Genomic DNA, 19,270 nt, shown 5'->3' on the forward strand with positions numbered 1-19,270 from the left:
TGGTTAAGCTCTAACCCTACCCTGGTTACACTCTAACCCTACCCTGGTTACACTCTAACCCTACCCTGGTTACACTCTCACCCTACCCTGGTTACACTCTAACCCTACCCTGGTTACACTCTAACCCTACCCTGGTTACACTCTAACCATACCCTGGTTACACTCTAACCCTACCCTGGTTACACTCTCACCTTACCCTGGTTACACTCTCACCCTACCCTGGTTACACTCTAACCCTACCCTGGTTACACTCTTACCCTACCCTGGTTACACTCTAACCTTACCCTGGTTACACTCTCACCCTACCCTGGTGACACTCTCACCCTACCCTGGTTACACTCTAACCCTACCCTGGTTACACTCTAACCCTACCCTGGTTACACTCTAACCCTTCCCTGGTTACACTCTCACCCTACCCTGGTTACACTCTCACCCTACCCTGGTGACACTCTCACCCTACCCTGGTTACACTCTAACCCTACCCTGGTTACACTCTAACCCTTCCCTGGTTACACTCTAACCCTTCCCTGGTTACACTCTCACCCTACCCTGGTTTCACTCTAACCCTACCCTGGTTACACTCTCACCCTACCCTGGTTACACTCTCACCCTACCCTGGTTACACTCTAACCCTACCCTGGTTACACTCTCACCCTACCCTGGTTACACTCTAACCCTACCCTGGTTACACTCTCACCCTACCCTGGTTAAGCTCTCACCCTACCCTGGTTACACTCTAACCCTACCCTGGTTACACTCTCACCCTACCCTGGTTACACTCTAACCCTACCCTGGTTACACTCTCACCCTACCCTGGTTACACTCTCACCCTACCCTGGTTACACTCTAACCCTACCCTGGTTACACTCTCACCCTACCCTGGTTACACTCTCACCCTACCCTGGTTACACTCTAACCCTTCCCTGGTTACACTCTCACCCTACCCTGGTTACACTCTAACCCTACCCTGGTTACACTCTCACCCTACCCTGGTTACACTCTCACCCTACCCTGGTTACACTATAACCCTACCCTGGTTACACTCTAACCCTACCCTGGTTACACTCTAACCCTACCCTGGTTACACTCTAACCCTACACTGGTTATGCTCTAACCCTACCCTGGTTATGCTCTGACCCTACCCTGGTTACGCTCTAACCCTACCCTGGTTACACTCTAACCCTACCCTGGTTACACTCTAACCCTACCCTGGTTACACTCTAACCCTACACTGGTTATGTTCTAACCCTACCCTGGTTACACTCTAACCCTACACTGGTTACACTCTCACCCTACCCTGGTTACACTCTAACCCTACACTGGTTACGCTCTGACCCTACCCTGGTTATGCTCTAACCCTACACTGGTTATGCGCTAACCCTACCCTGGTTATGCTCTGACCCTACACTGGTTAAGCTTTTGTCCCGACCCTAGCCAGTGGTTTGGGTTCTGCCATTTGGGCTCTTCGCTTCGGGTCTTCCAGGTGGCAGCTCCAGGTCTCTTGGGTGGCTCTTCGGTCTTCAGGTAAACGACGACTGCCGGTCCCGTTTAGGGGACCGGCTTTTATACCGGTTTCTGGCTCTCTCCACCCCTAGCCCCTCCTCCCTTCTGGAACCGTCTGGAGGGGCCTGAAGCGTGACGTTATCCCGCAGCCCCCCTCTTGAGGGTCTGGGGTCTGTACCCCTGGTCCCGAGCTACACTGGGGTTTACCTTTGCCTAACGGACTCACTCATCTTCATCGGCTTCCCTTCTGCCCCCTGTTGGCTCAAAGCCGTTACTACAGCGGCAGTTACACTCAACGTTCAACGATGCCGCTACACTTGTGTGCATGAGTGTGTGCGTTGTGCCTGTTCTCTGCGCTACCAACACTCCGTGCTCTCAGGATGCACGACTCAGATCCAGAATCCTTACTGAGTCACCGGCATCACCCCATACACCCAGTGCAGGGTGGAGAGACTGACTAAATGAGTGATGAATGGAGTGCAACAGCTGCATGGAGTCGGCACAGTAAAACGACAGCAGCCCTGCCTCCCAGTGCAGGTGACACCCGACTCTCCGGGGAGGCTCCCTCATTGGCAGTGAGGTGCCGACACCACCATGAACCATGCAGCAGATGTTGTCATTTTTATATAAAACCCAGGAGGAGTCATTCTGTCCCAGCTCGCACTCATCACCATACCCTTTCCGTGCGATCGTCCCGTACGCGACTCCAACCCGACACTCTCCCACGGCCCCCACGTCCACCTCCCAGTAGTGCTGGCCCGACGAGAAGCTCTCGGAGCACAGGACTTGGTAATAGCGATCAAATTGTTGTGGGTGATCGGAGCGACCCTGGGCGACACCGATCCACGTCACCGTCCTGAGATCCGAGGAGGTCTGGAGTTCGTCATGGGCTGAGTGTGGGTCCAGAGTCGGTGAGCGTCCATCTGTTTGTAACGATAATAACAGTATCTGTGTAATAGCACAACTATAACAATAACACTCATGCATTAACATGCACGTATATTATAATACATACATTCATAATATAATACAGGCATACCACGTTTAGCACTACCTCGTACAGCGCTGATTCGTTATAGGGCTGTTCCCGGGCAAATATTTGTTTAAATAGTTATTTGTGTACAGTATATCTAAAAAATATTATACAAGGATGAAAAGCCGTACTTTAAAGCAGTGTACGCCCATTTAGGCTCTCTGCCCACAGCCAATGAGCGAGCGCTATCATCATGCTTGAGTTGGTGCGGCGTTCACTCTCCACCAATGAGCGCTTTCCTCTAAAAACGGGGGCGTCAAGTCACAGATTGAACTGCACCACTCACGGGGAGAGGGGGGATCAAGTCACAGATTGAACTGCACCACTCACGGGAAGAGGGGGGTGTCTGATCACAGATTTGACTGAACCACCAGGCGCAATTTGTAGCTCCCATCTTGTCTTACAGTGCTGCCAAGTTCACCATATCCGGTCACACTATGTACTGGTGAGTACACTGTTCATCTTACTTACATTTTTGTACCATCGGTAGTGATAAATAATGTTTTATCATTTGTATTATTGTTCCAATAACCTAATGAACCCCTGATGTGTTGGTCGTACATGATAAATTATGATGTCAAGAACGCATCTCCATCGTGCCTATGCTATAATGACCCCGTATAGCGCTGATTCACCTAGCGCTTTCGTTTCCAGGCACGCACCCCCCACGCTATATGGGGTATGCCTGTGCATAACTACCAATGTAATACCATGTACAGCACTTTGTCAATCCACTGCTTGATGAGGTCTCTGTGCCATGAGCAGGTTTTAACTTGAGTGGGTGGGTTCACAGTGCAGCGCGATAACTGCTAGACTGCCGCTACCCACATACACACTCCCACTTATCCATACACGCACAAAGACACAATTACAACAACTGTTGTTCGCCAGTAAGTGGCGGTGACGTCACCACGGCACTTGTGCCATGCTAGGGGCACTTTGAGGCCACGTGAAGTGTTGAAGGGCCATGGGTTGACTTGCTGAGATGACTGGGAGGTGCACTAACTATGCTCCCCATTGGGCCAATTTTCTGCGTTTTAGCTACCTGGCACTCCACTCGTTGTTGTAAGCATCACTCCTCTGCCCTCCATTGTTGTGCCCGTTTCAACCCATCTACCCGGATGAAGAAAAGCTATTTGGGCATGCTTTGACTGGGCATGTAGGCGAAATGACCCAGCCAATGCAGCCTTTCTTTCCGGAAGAGCTCACTGATGGGACTGTGTCAAGATCTTCAACGATCTGTAAACTCACACAATCTAGTCTGGTTAAACCCAGCATGGATCGTAGGCAGGCCAACCTGAATGTTCAAACCGGCGCAGACATTGATTTAGAGGGCTCCACGTTTCACAAACATAGAGAAGGGAGGGCATAACTATGACTGAGAAGACCCGAAGCTTCATGTGGAGTGACAGACCAGGTGGCTTCCACACAGCAATACACAGCTTATGAAAAGATAATATTGCTTGACTGTTTCAGTTTCATTTAATTGGTATAGCCCTGTGAACCATTCTGTTCTTGAATCGGGTGCAATCGCAACAAACAAAAACATGATTTAGAGTGAGACCTCCGCTGCCAAAATAGGCACACTGTCCAAGTTTGTAAACTTCTACACTCTCGCAATTGCAATTACAAAGGTAAAGACCCATACATGTACAAGCACAAATACAGAATAACAGACACGCACACGTGGCAAGAGTCAGTGGAACTCACACATGAACGCCAACAGTCTGACCACAGCTCCCTGCAGGGCGCTGATCGTTTCAATGTCTTCTTCGCTGGGAAATGAGTGTGCAGCTCCCTTCCAAGTATCTATCCTGTGAGACCAGAACTAGCAGTGACCCACACAGACAGTGTCTTACACAGCATCACGTAGCATTGTCATCACACAGCCAGTGTCTTACACGGCATTAGCATCTCAACACAGCAGCATCACATACAGCATCATTACACACAGCCTCATCATGCACAGTATCCTCACACACAAATCATAACACACAGCATCATAGCACACAACCAGCGTCTCACTCAATATCATTACACAGCCAGTGTCTTGCATAATACAGGCAGTCCTCGGCTTACAGAAGAGTTAGGTTCTCGAGAATGATCCATAACGCGAATTTTCCGTATGTTGGACACTGAATAATTTTCCCGCGAAATCAAGATAAAATCCCATAGCCAGAAATAGTTGTGCCTGCCCTACCAGATTACGAGTTCGATTCCTCTCAGTACTGCATCGTGCTGTCGTCCATTTTGTTTCACTACCTGTATCGCTGTAGATACGCCCTGCACTTCCTATGCTTCTTTCATTTATACTCTTTGGTTCTTTCGGTAAAGTCACGTATGTGAAAATAAAATAAAATAAAAATTACTAAATCACGACGTTTCGGAGGCAACGCAAGCTTCCGTCATCAGGTGGAACAACCCCAGCAAAAAATGTTTTATCTTGATTATTGTGGAAACAAACTTCAAATGTAGAATTCTTTAATTTCATCGAATATCTACGCTAACACTATCCATAATTAAACTAATGGAACATACACTCTATCCAATTGTTTATGAATGCCACGAAACATGTTAATGTTAATTGTTAACAGAAAACAGTCACTTCCGGATGTTCATTTAACGTGCATTAGGCTAGGCCTAGACTTCTCCGATCGCTGTTGGCTGAGAGCATATGCAATCGAAGTGTAATTGTGTTAAATAAAATACATACCCTAAATAACTCATGAAATAAACTTAACATGAAGAAAACTATCAATACAAAAATGGAAAAATTATAGTTCTAAGCCTACAAAATAAACATTTACGTAATGCTACAAAGGAAAAAAATTACCTAACGCAAAAAAAAAATTCCCATTTACCTTAATCCTAGTGAAGCTCGGGCTTGGTGAAGGCAGTGTTTTGGTGAAGCGAGGCATAAAGCGGGGCTTACGCCTCGCGCCTCGGTATACGCCCACAACCTCAACCATGCTACACTATTTGCGCTTACGTAACTAACGCAAAAATTCCGCATATTTTGTTTTTTACATGATTTATGAGAGCATTTCCGTAAAGTCGGATTTCTACAAGTCGGGTCTTCTGCAACCCAGGACTTACTGTACAGTAATACCGGGGTTGACGAATCCTCTGGGAGCTATCCTCCTTTATAGAGGAGTGCAAGGTGGATGCCTCTAGCGTCACCCCTAGAGCCGGTGCAAACATTGCAGCTAATATTGTGAGAAGATACTGCTGATCATGATCATTGTGGTGACTTGCTGAGAAGTGGTGATCTGTGATTGCTGTGTTTTTGCATCTTCAAAAGTGATTGTGGTGAGGTAACATAATGCTACAAGCTGAAACAAATCGGAGTTAACTCGCAAAAGTGTGAAATCCTGTGGGACTCGCCATGCTTTGGTCAATAATGGGAAAATACCCATATCCTGAAGGATAGGCAAAGTAGCCTTAATGGCCAGCAGTTGCTAAGGTTACCTTATCTAAGAGTGTGTGTGTGTGTGTTTAACACGTAGTAAGCTTTTGCGACCAATGTTATCTATAATAGGTTATTTGGGTTAGATCACGTGAATATAAATGTGTTGTTAAACCCGCCACCATCCGACACCGCCAATTAGTAAGGGTTGTCACGTAAACAGAACATGCCAATTCGTTACTAGTGCAGCACACTAGTGTGTTTAGGAATGTGCTAGAACATAGGTGCGAGTGTATGTTCGAGTTTGTATGTTGTACGTTTTGAGTAACTTGATGTTCGCAAATTGCACGACCGTGTGGAAACTTGTAAGATGGCTTGCCAAAATTTAAGACAGACCACAACCCTATTGATGAGTCGCCTTCAGGTGAAGGGTTTCCTCGCCGCTCACCCGACTTTACCCACACTCAACGCACGAGTAACCTGGCTAACCAAAAACACTATAGTGAACGCTGGCAGCGGTTTGTATTGAATGAAAGTCACACCACAGTCATGTTCTCCTATAACGTGGCGGTAGTCGTTGCGTTCCTGAAGAACACCACGTTATGTAAAACCCGCGTTATACTAAATGAAATATAATATACAGGTAAAGCACAGTCCGCGATAACACATGAGATGCGTACACAGGACTGGACAAAGGCTGAGATGCAAGGGTATCATCTAGAAGCATCCCAGTGCCATGTGTGATGCTACGCTGAGGCAGCCGTACAACCACTTATTCTTACTCGCATGACCGAGTTCTGTTCACTCGATTGTGGTATATCCAATTCGCGTTATAAAAAAAATAGTACCCGAATACATTCATCGCGTTATATCCAATTCTAGCTGTGAAACTGTGCATTATAGGAGAACGGACTGTATTTGCAAAAATAATAAATGTATATCTTCAGAAATTATGCAAAGTGATCCAAAAGAGTAAGGCATTTAACTTTGCGCCCCTACCCTGTGAGCACGACCGAGTGGAGTTTGTTTGCTCTACATTAGCAGCAGCCAATCAGCGAAGAGCATTGTGACTCTCTCTCTCCTGGCCGCCATTGCTCAAGCTCCTCTTGTTGGTAACAAAAGCAATGTATCATGGGGTTTTTTTTTGCAGTGAAAAATTCTTTTGCTACCCCCTTGAAGTCATCTAAACAACATACCGAGTGAGTGCTTGTAGGCTTACTGAGAAAACGCCTGCAGTGTGAATCAATTTCTTTGGAAACAAAACATGCAGATCACGAGACGGGTAGAGGTGAGAGAGATGACAAGTTAAGTTGCGTGTTCATTCGGGGTTAGCAGAGTTCATCTTATAAGAACACTTTAAACCAAGCGGACAAAGTGAAGGCTACTGTGGAGCCATTTTGTCCTTTTGTATCCCCCACCTCTCCCGCTTTCTCTGAAGTTCTGGAACGCATCTCCCTAACCCTCCCCTGTTCATATCTAACTCTGGTAAAGACGTTTCCGAGAACGAAGTGATGTCATGCAATGCATCGATTTCGTAAACCGAGGTATGACTATCATAACACAGCATCCTCACCATCACGCGGCCCATGTCCCACACATGGCGTCACCTCGTGTGTTCATCTGTGTGAGTTCATGATGAGTCCCTTACCTGTTTGTCGTCTTCAGGTGAACCTGCAAGAGTCAGACACAGGAGGCTCGAGTCAGCCACGTTAACGACACGGTGACTGGTAGACGCGATGAGCTGGACTGCGCTCAGCCATTCGCGTATCCCAGTGTTGTTGGTTGTAAACAAGACAAAGCCGTGGACTCGTTTGGACTCCATGGTCCTCATAAGCAAGGTGTGGCCTCGTAACCCGTTGCCACTCAGTACCCGATGTCACGGCGAGAGGCGTCCATAGCACTCAACATCGAGTTACAGTGAAATTAACCAACATGCAAATATATACAAATATTTCCACTGCAAAGGTGAATTACATCCAGAGCGCCACGCTCCTAGTGTCCCTGGCTTTCCTGATGTTAAAAGCCCTTCCCTTTTCAGCATTTGGTTACACGAATCATTTAAATGTATCTTCTTGGTTCCATCGGTAAAGTCACATAGAAGGGAAATAACAAAATAATAAAAAATAAAACATAATAAAATAATTCTCACGATGTTTCGGCCACAACGCAAGCAGCCGTCCTCAGGTGTTGTGGCCGAAACGTGAGAATTATTTTATTATGTTTTATTTTTATTATTTTATTACTTACCTTCTACGTGACTTTACCGAAAGTACCAAGAAGATGAATCCCAGCAGTCACGAAAGCTTTAAATCGACATTTAAATGTAGTGTCAAGTAGCCTAAATCTGTACATTGCAAGACCACGTGGTTACATTTTTTCATACATTTCCAACCGCAAATAACCAACCATTAACGCGTGGGATTTTTGAGTTCGTCGTTTATTTTTTTCTTCGTAAATTCAGCAGTCATTTATTTTTTTATTAGATTGTATTTCTAATGTAACTTGCAATATTCTGAACTTTGTGTTGCATCGCATGTGCCACGTTTGCAAATGTAATGAACACGCGAACTGGGCACTCGCCCTGGCTCTGTGAATGCTCTACCTGCAGGAACGTGAGTGCGTCCCTCTCCTCCTGCAGAGCGCGCAGGCGCGTGGCTGCTGCCTGGAGCTCGCTGATCTCGCGCTCGTAATGAGCGATGTTCTTCTCGATCCGGAACAGCAGCTCACGCCCCTTCACGTCCACGCGGTCCAGAGCAACCCTCTCGTCTTCATCCAGCGTCGCCCTCATACAGGTGAACTCGCCTGAGATGCGAGCCTTGGTCTGGACTATGGAATCCTGCAAGGGGCGTGTGATGGATGCTGTGAATTCATATTCATGGCCCTATCACCAGGTAGCGGTGTTTTAGTGGCCATCAAATTGTGTGGTGTGTCATATATGAATGGATGCTGGGTTGTCTTCACCAACCCACATGGACCAATATGGTAAAGTATGGTTAAACAATCTGCTCAACGAACAGTTGTGGCAAGACCTCGATGTTATACTGAAGTGGAAGTAGGCAGCTTTGACGTGGCCCACTCTGTTCAGTGAGAAATCACTATGAAAGCGCTCTAACATGAATCACCAAACTCCCAGTTTTCAGTGCAACAATAAAAACCATACCAAAGGTCATGTTCAGGGCCAAACAATGTGCCAGATAAGCCCTGGGACAAGGATCCTCCAACTGAACATTGAGGGACTCACCCGGGCGCCCCCCAACAACCTAGTCAATTATTAGCAGCGCATGGTGTAGCAGTGCTCATGATACATCGCCAAGCAACGCTGTACTGGGTTCCACGCCATGCAGAGTATTGGCAGCCTAGATTACCATGCTTGAGTTTGGCCTCGATCATGCGCGTCCAGGTCAGCTTCGGCCTAACCCTGGGCCACCTCCAATCCCGAGGAAGGTCATCAATGTGTAATAAAGGACTTCGTCACACACTGCTGGTCTCCGTTGCTCTTTATTTAGCTCCTTACATGCGCCCCGCACGCGCTCCCTCGTCAGTTCTTCTGCTCCCCCACTCCGCTGGCCGACGGTGTGCCGAAGCTCCTCCAGCCACGTGGCTGATGGCGCGGATCCCCTCCGGCCACCCAACGTGGTCCAGCCTCTTCACTCCAACAACTAACCCGGAGCCCTTCCGGGCTCCCACCTATATCCCCTTCACTACGTGATCCTGACTCCTCTCCTTCCGGACCGTCAGATCCGGCCTTCCCATAGCGCCCTGCTGGCTCCACCCCCGTTCACCTCGCTTCCGATTGGACCCGAGGTGAACGGCGGGCCCTCCCATATGCCCCCATACTGGGATCCGCCCCCCAATACCCCGGGCCGTGTGATTGGGCCAGAGCCCAGCAGCGAACCCCGTTTACGCTCGCATTACAAATGTTTGCACGGAGAGCTCCGGTGCGATCAGCCAACGTATCGACCCATGCAATGTATCCACAGAGCAAGATCCTCCTGGCTCTGACTGCTTCAGACAGCGACTGTCGTGCTGTTCATCGATGAACTTCGGTATTTCAGATAAGCTCGCAGAGTGAATGCGAAGTCTCCATCGCAAGCATCACTGTTAAAAGGCGTCTAGTTTTGTACATGAATATATGCCCTCGTGTGTCATATATTTGGTTTCAATGGAAAACCATGCAATTGATAACACCAGCTCAGAGCCATTGCCTTGCATACATCTCAAAAGCAGATGAAATTACTAAATTATCTTTACCAAAAAAAGATATGACATTAAAACTCAATTAACAATATTTTGTAATGAATGGTAACTACAATGCAATCAAAACAGGTTTTAAGAAAATGCGTTGCTTATTGATTGCAGTATAGTTGTGTGTTTCATGAAAAGGAAAATATTTTTCTGTATTCCTGGAATGTCTCTTCAAGTCACATCTTGCATGTTTTTTTCTGAGAATGCAATAGCTACGATTTCCCATCATATTGTACCGAAATCCTTAACTGATTTTTTGGATTGTTAGTTTTAAAATATAGTCGTTCCTCCATGCACTTTTGTTTTCTTAACCACAGAAAATCAGTTAAGTTATTTTATTCATTGTTTGCTGTGGTGCTAGATAACAAACCTCCGTTATAAAAGTAGCATTTCTTATTTACATCTCAAGCACCCACAGCCATAATAATGTAATATTCTGCACAGTTATTACACACTGACTCATGACTCGGAGTTCACTTGAATCTACGGAGTTGTGCTCATAGGGAGAGAGTCACAGACTCCTCGCAGGGTGGAGGTCACGGGGTCACAGAGTCCACGCGTGGTACCTGCACGTCCTTGCGAGCGGCCTTCATCCGTTCCACGGACGCCTCCGCCTTCTTCCTCTTCTCCTCCACCGCTCGTGCCTCCTCTCCGACTCCACTCTGCAAGAGACGAAGTCACCAGAGGAGACTCCACTCCCTGAGCTGCTACCTCTCAGCTCCACCACAGACGGAGAACCTCCACAGTGATGGCTCTATAATTCCCCACCAGAAAAAGAGGCTAAGGCAGTTAGCCTGAAATTAAAAAAAACGAAGGTGGAGAGAGAATAATCCCATCCATGATGGTTTTGATTTAATGAGATGTTGGTGTTGCACTTTATAAGCTCAGGTCACGATATCGTTCGCTCCTGAGCAGCTCTCATTCAACCCACCTTTCGTGTCCTGTGCTCGTCCTCCAGCGTGTCGACATCATGCCCTCTATGTTCTCCGGTGATGGTGCAGGCCATGCACACGAGGCTCACGTCCTGCTTGCAGTAGAACATGAGCTCCTGTTTATGCTTCATGCATCTTCTTTGCTCCAGGTTCGCAATCGGAGCCACCAGGACGTGGTCCTTCAACTTCACCCTCTCCAGGTGAGGCGTGAGGTGCTCCGTGCAAAAGGACATCTCACACTTGAGGCAAGTCTTCACTGCAGGCGTCTTGCCTTCTGGGCAGTGGTCACAGAAAACAACACCACCAGCAGCAGCAGCCATGGTCTCAGTCACTCGCAGCTGCTTTATGAGGTTGGTGATCGTCACGTTCCTGGTCAGCTGGGGTCGTCGAGGGAAGGTCTTGCGGCACTGCGGGCAGCAGTAGGAGTCTGTCTCCTTCCAGGCGTCCTCCAGGCACTGGAGGCAGAACGAGTGGCCGCAGCTCAGCGTAGAGGGGCAGTCAAACGTGTCTAGGCAGATGGAGCAGCTCAACTCATGGTCCACGTTCTCAGAGAGAGCTGCGCTCGCCATGACCCAAGGCTGCACTCAAAGTACTCGCTTCCTGTGGCTCGGGAAAAATATATTTAAATAAAATACTTTCTGTTTATAATCTCGTGAGATGTTGATAATCATTGACAGGGGTGTTCAGGAGACTCTGGTTGAGGAGCTCACACAGCAGCGATGAACGAAAATAATAAATGACTTCACCTGCAGTTAAGTTATGCATACCTCGAGACGCGCCTTTAGAATGTTCCACGTGTATCTGTCCAAAAAAACCCACGGTAACCATGGAAACAGTGATGGTTTATCCCATGGACTGGTTGTACCGGCTCGGGTGAGGCTGTGTATTTGGACAGCAAACCACACATTTGTAAAAAGTACCGACTTGCAAGGTGAAATACAATCTTTCTTGTGTCATTGTACGTGTCTTTCAAAATGTGTGTATAAGTATCAGAATTTTGAATTGTCTCTGTCAACTAACATCCGTTCATTTTTTTGTCTCGTGGTCTCTCCACTTCACGTGTGAATCGCTAAATATTCTAAGTCCTGGTGTTTGGTGGTCGGCTGGATTTGATGGACAGGTGGTCAGGTGGGCGGATGATTGGCCGGGTGGGTGGGTGATTGACTTAGTGGGTGGGTGGGTGGGTGATTGGCTGGGTGGGTGGGTAATTGGCTGGATGGATGATTGGCTGGGTGGGTGGGTGTTTGGCTGGGTGGGTGATTGAGTGGGTGGGTGATTGGCTGGATGGGCAGATGATGTGCCGGTTGGTGGGTGGGTGAGGGAGCTTGTCTGAATGCAGGAGGGCGGTTAAGTGGCCGGATACGGGTAGGTGGGCAGGTGGTCGGGCTGGAGGGTGATCAGGAGTGAGATCAGGTGGGTAGGTCGGCTCTGAAGATGGGTCAATAGGTCGTGGTGAGTGATTGGCAGGTGTCCGATGGGGCAGTTAGTGGGGGTGTGGGTGGTGGTCATCATAATCATGATCGTCATCATCATCCACCAGTAACAATCAATTAATCACCACCATCACCATGGCTCACGGTGGCAATGAACAAGGAAACAAAGTGGCTTAGATTGCAGCTTTAAATACCACGATATACGTCATGGAATGTAGCCCCAAGGCTACAGTACTTACCCGTGTAGGCGTAGCTGTAGATTTACAAATTGTTCTGGGTTAACCGTCTAAAAAAACGCACATTTTTACACAAGTCAGTCAGTCCCAGCTCTAAAAAGTGCCTGAATCCCACTTTTTCTTCAGGGATCACCCACTCGACGAGGGGTATGATTCTCTGGAGGATGATGATGCGTTCCAGAAGTTTCAGGGTCATGCACAGGAGTGCTGTCAGCCTATAGCCTCCCAGGTCGTCGGTTGGCTTGCCCGCCGTGGGTATGACAATTTCTATCGCCTCTCGCCATGCTTTTGGGATGCATCCGGTTTTCATGGTTTTGATGTACAGTTTTTGCCATCCATTGGAGTCCCCTAGGACCTAAGTGGTGGGAGCAATTCTGGGGGGATCCCATCTCTGCTGGCTTGGATCAGCAGCACCCAGGCATCGTAGTAGGGCCCAGGCACGGTGGCTGGAGTGTGTGAAGTCCATGTGCCTTCAATGCACTCAATCCGCCGTTGGTGTCTGGCTGAGTCTACAGGCACTCGCAGGGCCTTTCCAATCTGTGGGCTGCTCGACCATTTGTACTGTCAGAGCAGGTCATGGGTCTCTTCTGTCCAGCAGGGAGTGGTTTCTTTCCGGAAGCCTCAGGGGATGCTCTTCATGGCGGATGCGTTAAGGAGGACAACAAAACGGTGATATCATTTTGGTGTGGCAGCAATTCGTCTCACCACTCGCTCTACAGCCTGCTTTTAGTGGCTCCCAGTCAGATTTGACCAGATTTCACCTTGGTAATCGTTTTGACACAATCACGGGTGTTTCGATGGCGATGTGGGTGATAATGGGTCTGGGTCTATGTTGACGTTCGGAAAAACTTGAATTGTACCCCCACTTTGATCTTTGGAAATGATGGTGAGGCCCGGGTTGTAGTGGTGTTGCCAGCGAGCCGAGTGGAAAGTTGGTCGCTGCTTGGGATCGAAAACCAGGTGCGGATCTTCGGTGGACTTCCGGTCGGTGAGGCCTTCACCGTTGGCCTGATTTACAGCATAGCCCCACATAGTATCGTGGCTATTAAATACACAAAGATAGAGGGCTGGGGTTGGTGCACTTGGGAGAGCTGACTTTGGCCATTTTGAATTCCCGGCTTTGTACACGTTGGTAATGTGCAGTTCCCCTGTCTTGATACTGGTGGTGTAGGTGGCTTCTTTTTAAGTTGGTGGGAAGGCGTATAACTCTGTGATGGTGTTCTTCACATATATGGCCAAACCATATTTCGGGTGATAATGGTTCTTGATGAAGTTGTATTCATTGACGTTGTAGTGACTGGCATATAGGGCATCCAAGACGTGGGTTTTTTGGAGTGTCAGGACATCGATGTTAGGTGTGTTCATTATGTTCACCAGGTACTCGCACTTAACCCGGGAGAGTCCCTCAATGTTAAGTTGGGGGATCCTTGTCCGAGGGCCTATCTGGCGCATTGGTCGGCCCTAATGAACGCTGTTAGCATGGCTTGCGTTGTTGCTCTGGAGACCTGGAGATCGACAATCGATGTTCAGTCACATTGATGGCAGCATTCCTTGTGATTTCTCACTCAACAACGGTGGGCCTCGTAAAGGCTGCTGCCATCTTCCACTACTGTAGTAAGACAATTGTTTACGTGAAATCACCAATGACTGCACAAAAAAGCCCCCCACTTTAAATTACATTTACCACTTTGTCAAAATTAATTCAACGAACATCACTCTCATTAGTGCGAGTGGGGACAAATGCTGCTCTCTACGGCCTGTGTGTCTGTGCACCAGCGGTGACTTTAAGGAATCTCAAGAAGTAACTCTGCGATATCCGCTTCCGTGGGGGTGTTCTCCAACAGGAAGGGCTGTTGCACTGCTCATCACCGTGTGATGCAGAATGTATGTATTACTGGTAGGAACCACCTGGTTTCACCAGCCCACAGGGGATTATTGTGTCCGTCCGTCCGTCCGTCGTGAATCCAAAAATGGGAGGGGTCGGGCTGGGTGGAGAGGGGCTGGGTGGGGAGGGTGGGGAGGGGCTGGGTGGTGGGAGGGGTGGGGCTGGGTGGGGAGGGGCTGGTCACCCCGTGGTGCCCTTATAAAACTCAACGTTTAACCTACTCACGCCGGCTTGTGTCCGCCCTCACAGTCGGCCATATTTGCGGAATACACCACGCTGCCATTGACTCTGGCCATTGACCGAGCAACCCAACGTTCCTATCAGCTCCCTCCGCAGGACAATGTGTTTGTGTACGTTTAACTTCTTTGGCACCATACGTAGCCAACAGTACTAATCAGAGGTGCAGGGGTTAGGACAACAAACTAAAGACAAAAAGCAGTTTTAAAGAAATTTATTTTTAATCTTGATTTGAAGGGGCATAGCTCCAGTGGCTTCCTAATATATGGGCGAAGAAGGGCATCTGAAAAGCGTGCAATGCGGTGACCATCTTTGATAATTGTGTAATGCGGGCGTAAACGGCCTCGCGGATATGACGTCATGGGGGGGAGGAGTTAGGTCACGTGGGAGAGAGGGGTGAGGTCTTAAGGGAGAGATACCGGAAGAGACGGGAGAGTGTGGGAGATAGAGTTATAGTGAGGCCACGCAGGGCGGAGGTCGAGGAGTGGCGAGATCGCCACACACACGCAGAGTAAGACTTGGCACCGTCGGCCAGCGGTGACCAAGCGCGGAGGAACGACGGGCAGCGGTGGAGCTGCAGTGAGGGCAGCCGGAGGACTGCACAGGGGATCTGCAGCGGAGCTGCAGAGGTGTGGAGGCTACGGGAGCGAGGGCAGCTATGGAGCTGCCAAGGGGAGAGCTCTGAGCGAGGGCCGTGTGGGACAAGTGTAAGAACCCGAATAAAGGACAACGGAGACAGACCCAGGATCGAGTCCTTTATTACACTGGTGTCAGAAGTGAAATGGCATGTCAAAACAGCTCAGAAGAAAGAATATTCCTGCGCCATTATCTGCTACATCATCCGACGACGACGACCTTCCTCGGGCGGTCGACCTGCCTGCGATGGAGGAGGAGATCCGTGCGGGAACAAGTGCGGGTCCGGGAGTCCAAGATGTCGCCGCGTCGGTGGACCCGTCTGCACCAGAGGACGCGGATTGGCGATGGAGGCAGATGGTGGCGCAGCTGGAGACACTGAAAATCGTGCTCGCGCAATTGTGTGAGCTCGTCACGCCGGGGACGGCGTTGGGGAGAGCCGATGGAGGTCCGCAGGTCGCTGCCTTGCCTCCGCTGTTGGCGCCATTGGCCACGCGGCAAGAAGACGCCATCTTGGGCATGGCAGGAGAAGAACGGCGGGAAGACGCCATCTTGCGCTCTCCGCGGTGAGAGGCCGCCATCTTAAACACGTTGCGATGCGACGCCATTTTGAATATGCCGCCTGGTGAGTCATCGGCTGAGGACGGTGCAACAAGGAGTCGCAGTCGTCATCTCACGACCGTTAAAGAATTCTCCATCGGGGGCGATTGGAGTGCTTTCGCCTGCAGATTTCTGGCGGCGGTACGCTCAGCAAGGTGGACGGACGCTGAGGCATTGGAGGTTTTACCGACTCTTCTCGATGACGAGTCGGTGAGATTCTTCCGCTCTATAAAGGCCGAGAAGAAGAAAACATTGAGAGGAGTTTTCGACGAGATGGCAGATGCATATGAGCCACCGGATGATGCTCATCGCCGGTTTGTTCAACGTCAGCGAGCACCCGAGGAGTCGCCGGTGGCATACAGGGGTGCGGTATTGGAGTTGGCCATGGCTGCATACCCGGAGACGGAGCCTGACCTGCTCGAACCTCTCATCTTGGGTAAGATGCTCGAGCTGTCCCGGGATTTGGGGATTCCTATGCCCGTGTGTGGCCACGAAAAGCTCACGTCCCGGGCGGCCGCTAAATGTCTTGATGCCCAGTTCAACCTGCGCCGTTGGAAGCAAGTCACGGCGTGGACGGGGGGGCCCATCGTCGATGAAGGTGCCGCGGGTTGGGATCCCAAGAAGGCGGTGTACGTTCCTGACGGGGGGGGCCCGCAGGAGCTGACAGCCGCCTCTGCTCAGTGGTCGGCCCGCAGTACGCCGGGGCCGCGATCTGCGCCGCCACCACGGGAGCGTCGAGACGGGGTGCCTGCGGCGCGGCGCAACCACATCGACTGCTTCCGCTGCGGCCGTAAAGGCCATTACGCCAGGGACTGCTGGGCCCGCGTCCCGGATCCACCCCAGCAGGAGGCCTCGTCAGCGGACGTGCCACGGAAGGATCCTCCAGGACAGGCAAGTCGGTGCGCACCAGACACCCGGCAAGGCTTGACACCTCACTCATCACCGTTGTCGTGCGATCCGGGTGTTGTTAATAACGGGGGGAGGCCATCGACTGGGCCACGTCGCTCGGTAACGCAGTGGCATAAATTGGCACGGCGGGTCGTCGCGGCCGCTACTGGTTCGTCCACCGTACCTGTTTCTATACAAGGGGTGGACGTACGTGTGTTAGTGGATTCAGGGGCGTCCGCGACCATTATATCGGATGTCATTTTCCATCTGTTGAACATCCCACCTGAGGCCGTGCGTCCGGTTTACGATTCCTGCGTCGCTGCCAACGGGGGTAGCATGGGCATTGTGGGCCAGGTGGACGCTACAATATCTATCGGGGGAGTGTCGGCCTCGGGAATTGTGTTAATTTCGAGGTCCCTCGCGGTTCCTTGCTTGTTGGGAACTGACTTCCTGGCCAAGATGCCCATTCTAATTCGAATTAATCAAAACTGCATTGAATTACCGGGTGGGCGAAAAATTACATTTCTACCGTCGCCCTGGGGGCGACCTGCTCCGGTCGCTCAGGTGCAGGCGCTGTCCGAGGTATCTGTTGATATTCCACCTGGCTCACAGATGCTTATCCCCTTGCGATATCGGAAGCCTGTACCTGGTCGTCAGGGTGCAATTGGGATTTTGTTGTCGCCGTCCGCCACTATAACGGGCGGAGCGGCGCTCGTTGGGGCGCAAACTATTGTCCGGCCTGACCAGCAGCCGTTTCTGCAGGTGCTTAATGCAAGTACCGAAAATGTGTGTGTGCGGGCTGGTACGGTTGTGGCACATGCCACTACGGCGTTTACGGCACAAGATCATCTGGGCAGCCAGGTCGTGGTTGGTGGTGTTTCAGGTCCTGGTGCCGCTGATAATCGCTGGATCGCCGAATTGTGTGGGGAAAATTCTTCCCTTTCCGGTGAACAACGTTGTGCGCTTCGTAAATTATTGTTGAGTTATTCTGATGTGTTTAGCTCCGACGATTTGGACTTGGGACGCACCTCGTTGCTTTACCATCATATTGACACAGGGGACGCTGCCCCTATTCGGTTGAACTCGCATCGGATGAGTCCGGCGGAGCGAGATCAGGTTCGAGGGGCAGTGGATGACATGTTGGCTGCGGACATAATATCTCCATCTAACAGCCCATGGGGGGCGCCTGTTGTTTTGGTTAAAAATAAGGATGGCAAATTGCGATTTTGTGTCGACTTTCGGAAATTGAATAAAGTATCTGTGGCAGATGCGTACCCCCTGCCGCGTATGGACGACTCCCTCGATGCCTTGTCGGGGGCGAACTTCTTTTCAACGCTAGATCTCTCTTCGGGCTTCTGGCAGCTTCCCCTTGACGAGCCCTCGCGGGAGAAGACTGCTTTCCGTACGCCGCAGGGGTTATTCCAATTTAATTGTCTTCCGATGGGGCTAAATGCTGCCCCTGCCACATTTCAAAGGTTGATGGAGTTGGTGTTATCGGGGTTGATGTGGGAGACATGTCTGATATATTTAGATGATATTATCGTCTTCAGCCGCACATTTGATGAGCATTTACTGCGGTTGGAGGCGGTGTTCGCCAGGATGCGTTCCGCAAATTTGAAATTTAAGCCTAAGAAATGTCACCTACTGCAACGGTCCGTGCGCTATTTGGGGCATATCGTAAGTGCGGACGGGGTGGCCACGGATCCGGACAAGACAGCATGCGTCCGTGACTGGCCAACCCCGGCCACGGTGGGGGATGTACGTCGCTTTTTGGGGTTTGCCTCATACTATCGGAGGTTTGTTCCGGATTTCGCGACGATCGCGAGGCCCTTGCACCTCCTTACGGGTAAAGGAAGGAAATTTGCTTGGGGACCGCCGGAAGAGGCGGCGTTTCAGGGCCTGCGCGATCGACTGGCTATGGCACCGACGTTAGAATATCCTGATATCGATCACCCCTTCATTCTGGATACGGATGCGAGTGACATGGGCATTGGGGCCGTGTTGTTTCAATCAAAAGGTGGTGTGGAATGCGTGGTGGCATATGGTAGCCGGGTTTTGTCTCCCGCAGAAACTCGCTACTGCGTCACACGCAGGGAACTTTTGGCTATTCTTTTCTTTTTCCGCCAATTTCGACCGTATCTCTATGGTCGTTCGTTTATTGTTCGCACGGATCATGCAGCCTTGCAGTATGCTCTTAAGATGGACCAACCATCCGGCCAGTTGGCGCGGTGGTTGGACA

The 19,270-nt window shown here is 50.0% G+C and overlaps 1 protein-coding gene across 1 annotated transcript; it reads right to left on the bottom strand.

Annotated features, from left to right (window-relative positions):
* Positions 1 to 1,878: 1,878 nt before the first annotated feature.
* Positions 1,879 to 11,688, bottom strand: LOC144947483 (E3 ubiquitin-protein ligase TRIM11-like). Its single transcript, XM_078876711.1, has 6 exons — positions 11,119 to 11,688; positions 10,754 to 10,849; positions 8,545 to 8,778; positions 7,591 to 7,613; positions 4,247 to 4,350; positions 1,879 to 2,426 (listed from the first exon to the last, which is right to left on the bottom strand). Exons 1-6 carry the CDS (start codon positions 11,686 to 11,688, stop codon positions 1,879 to 1,881), a joined length of 1,575 nt encoding a protein of 524 aa, XP_078732837.1.
* Positions 11,689 to 19,270: the final 7,582 nt, after the last annotated feature.

The sequence above is a fragment of the Lampetra fluviatilis genome, chromosome 45, assembly GCF_964198595.1.
Source record: "Lampetra fluviatilis chromosome 45, kcLamFluv1.1, whole genome shotgun sequence".
Classification (NCBI taxonomy): domain Eukaryota; kingdom Metazoa; phylum Chordata; class Hyperoartia; order Petromyzontiformes; family Petromyzontidae; genus Lampetra; species Lampetra fluviatilis.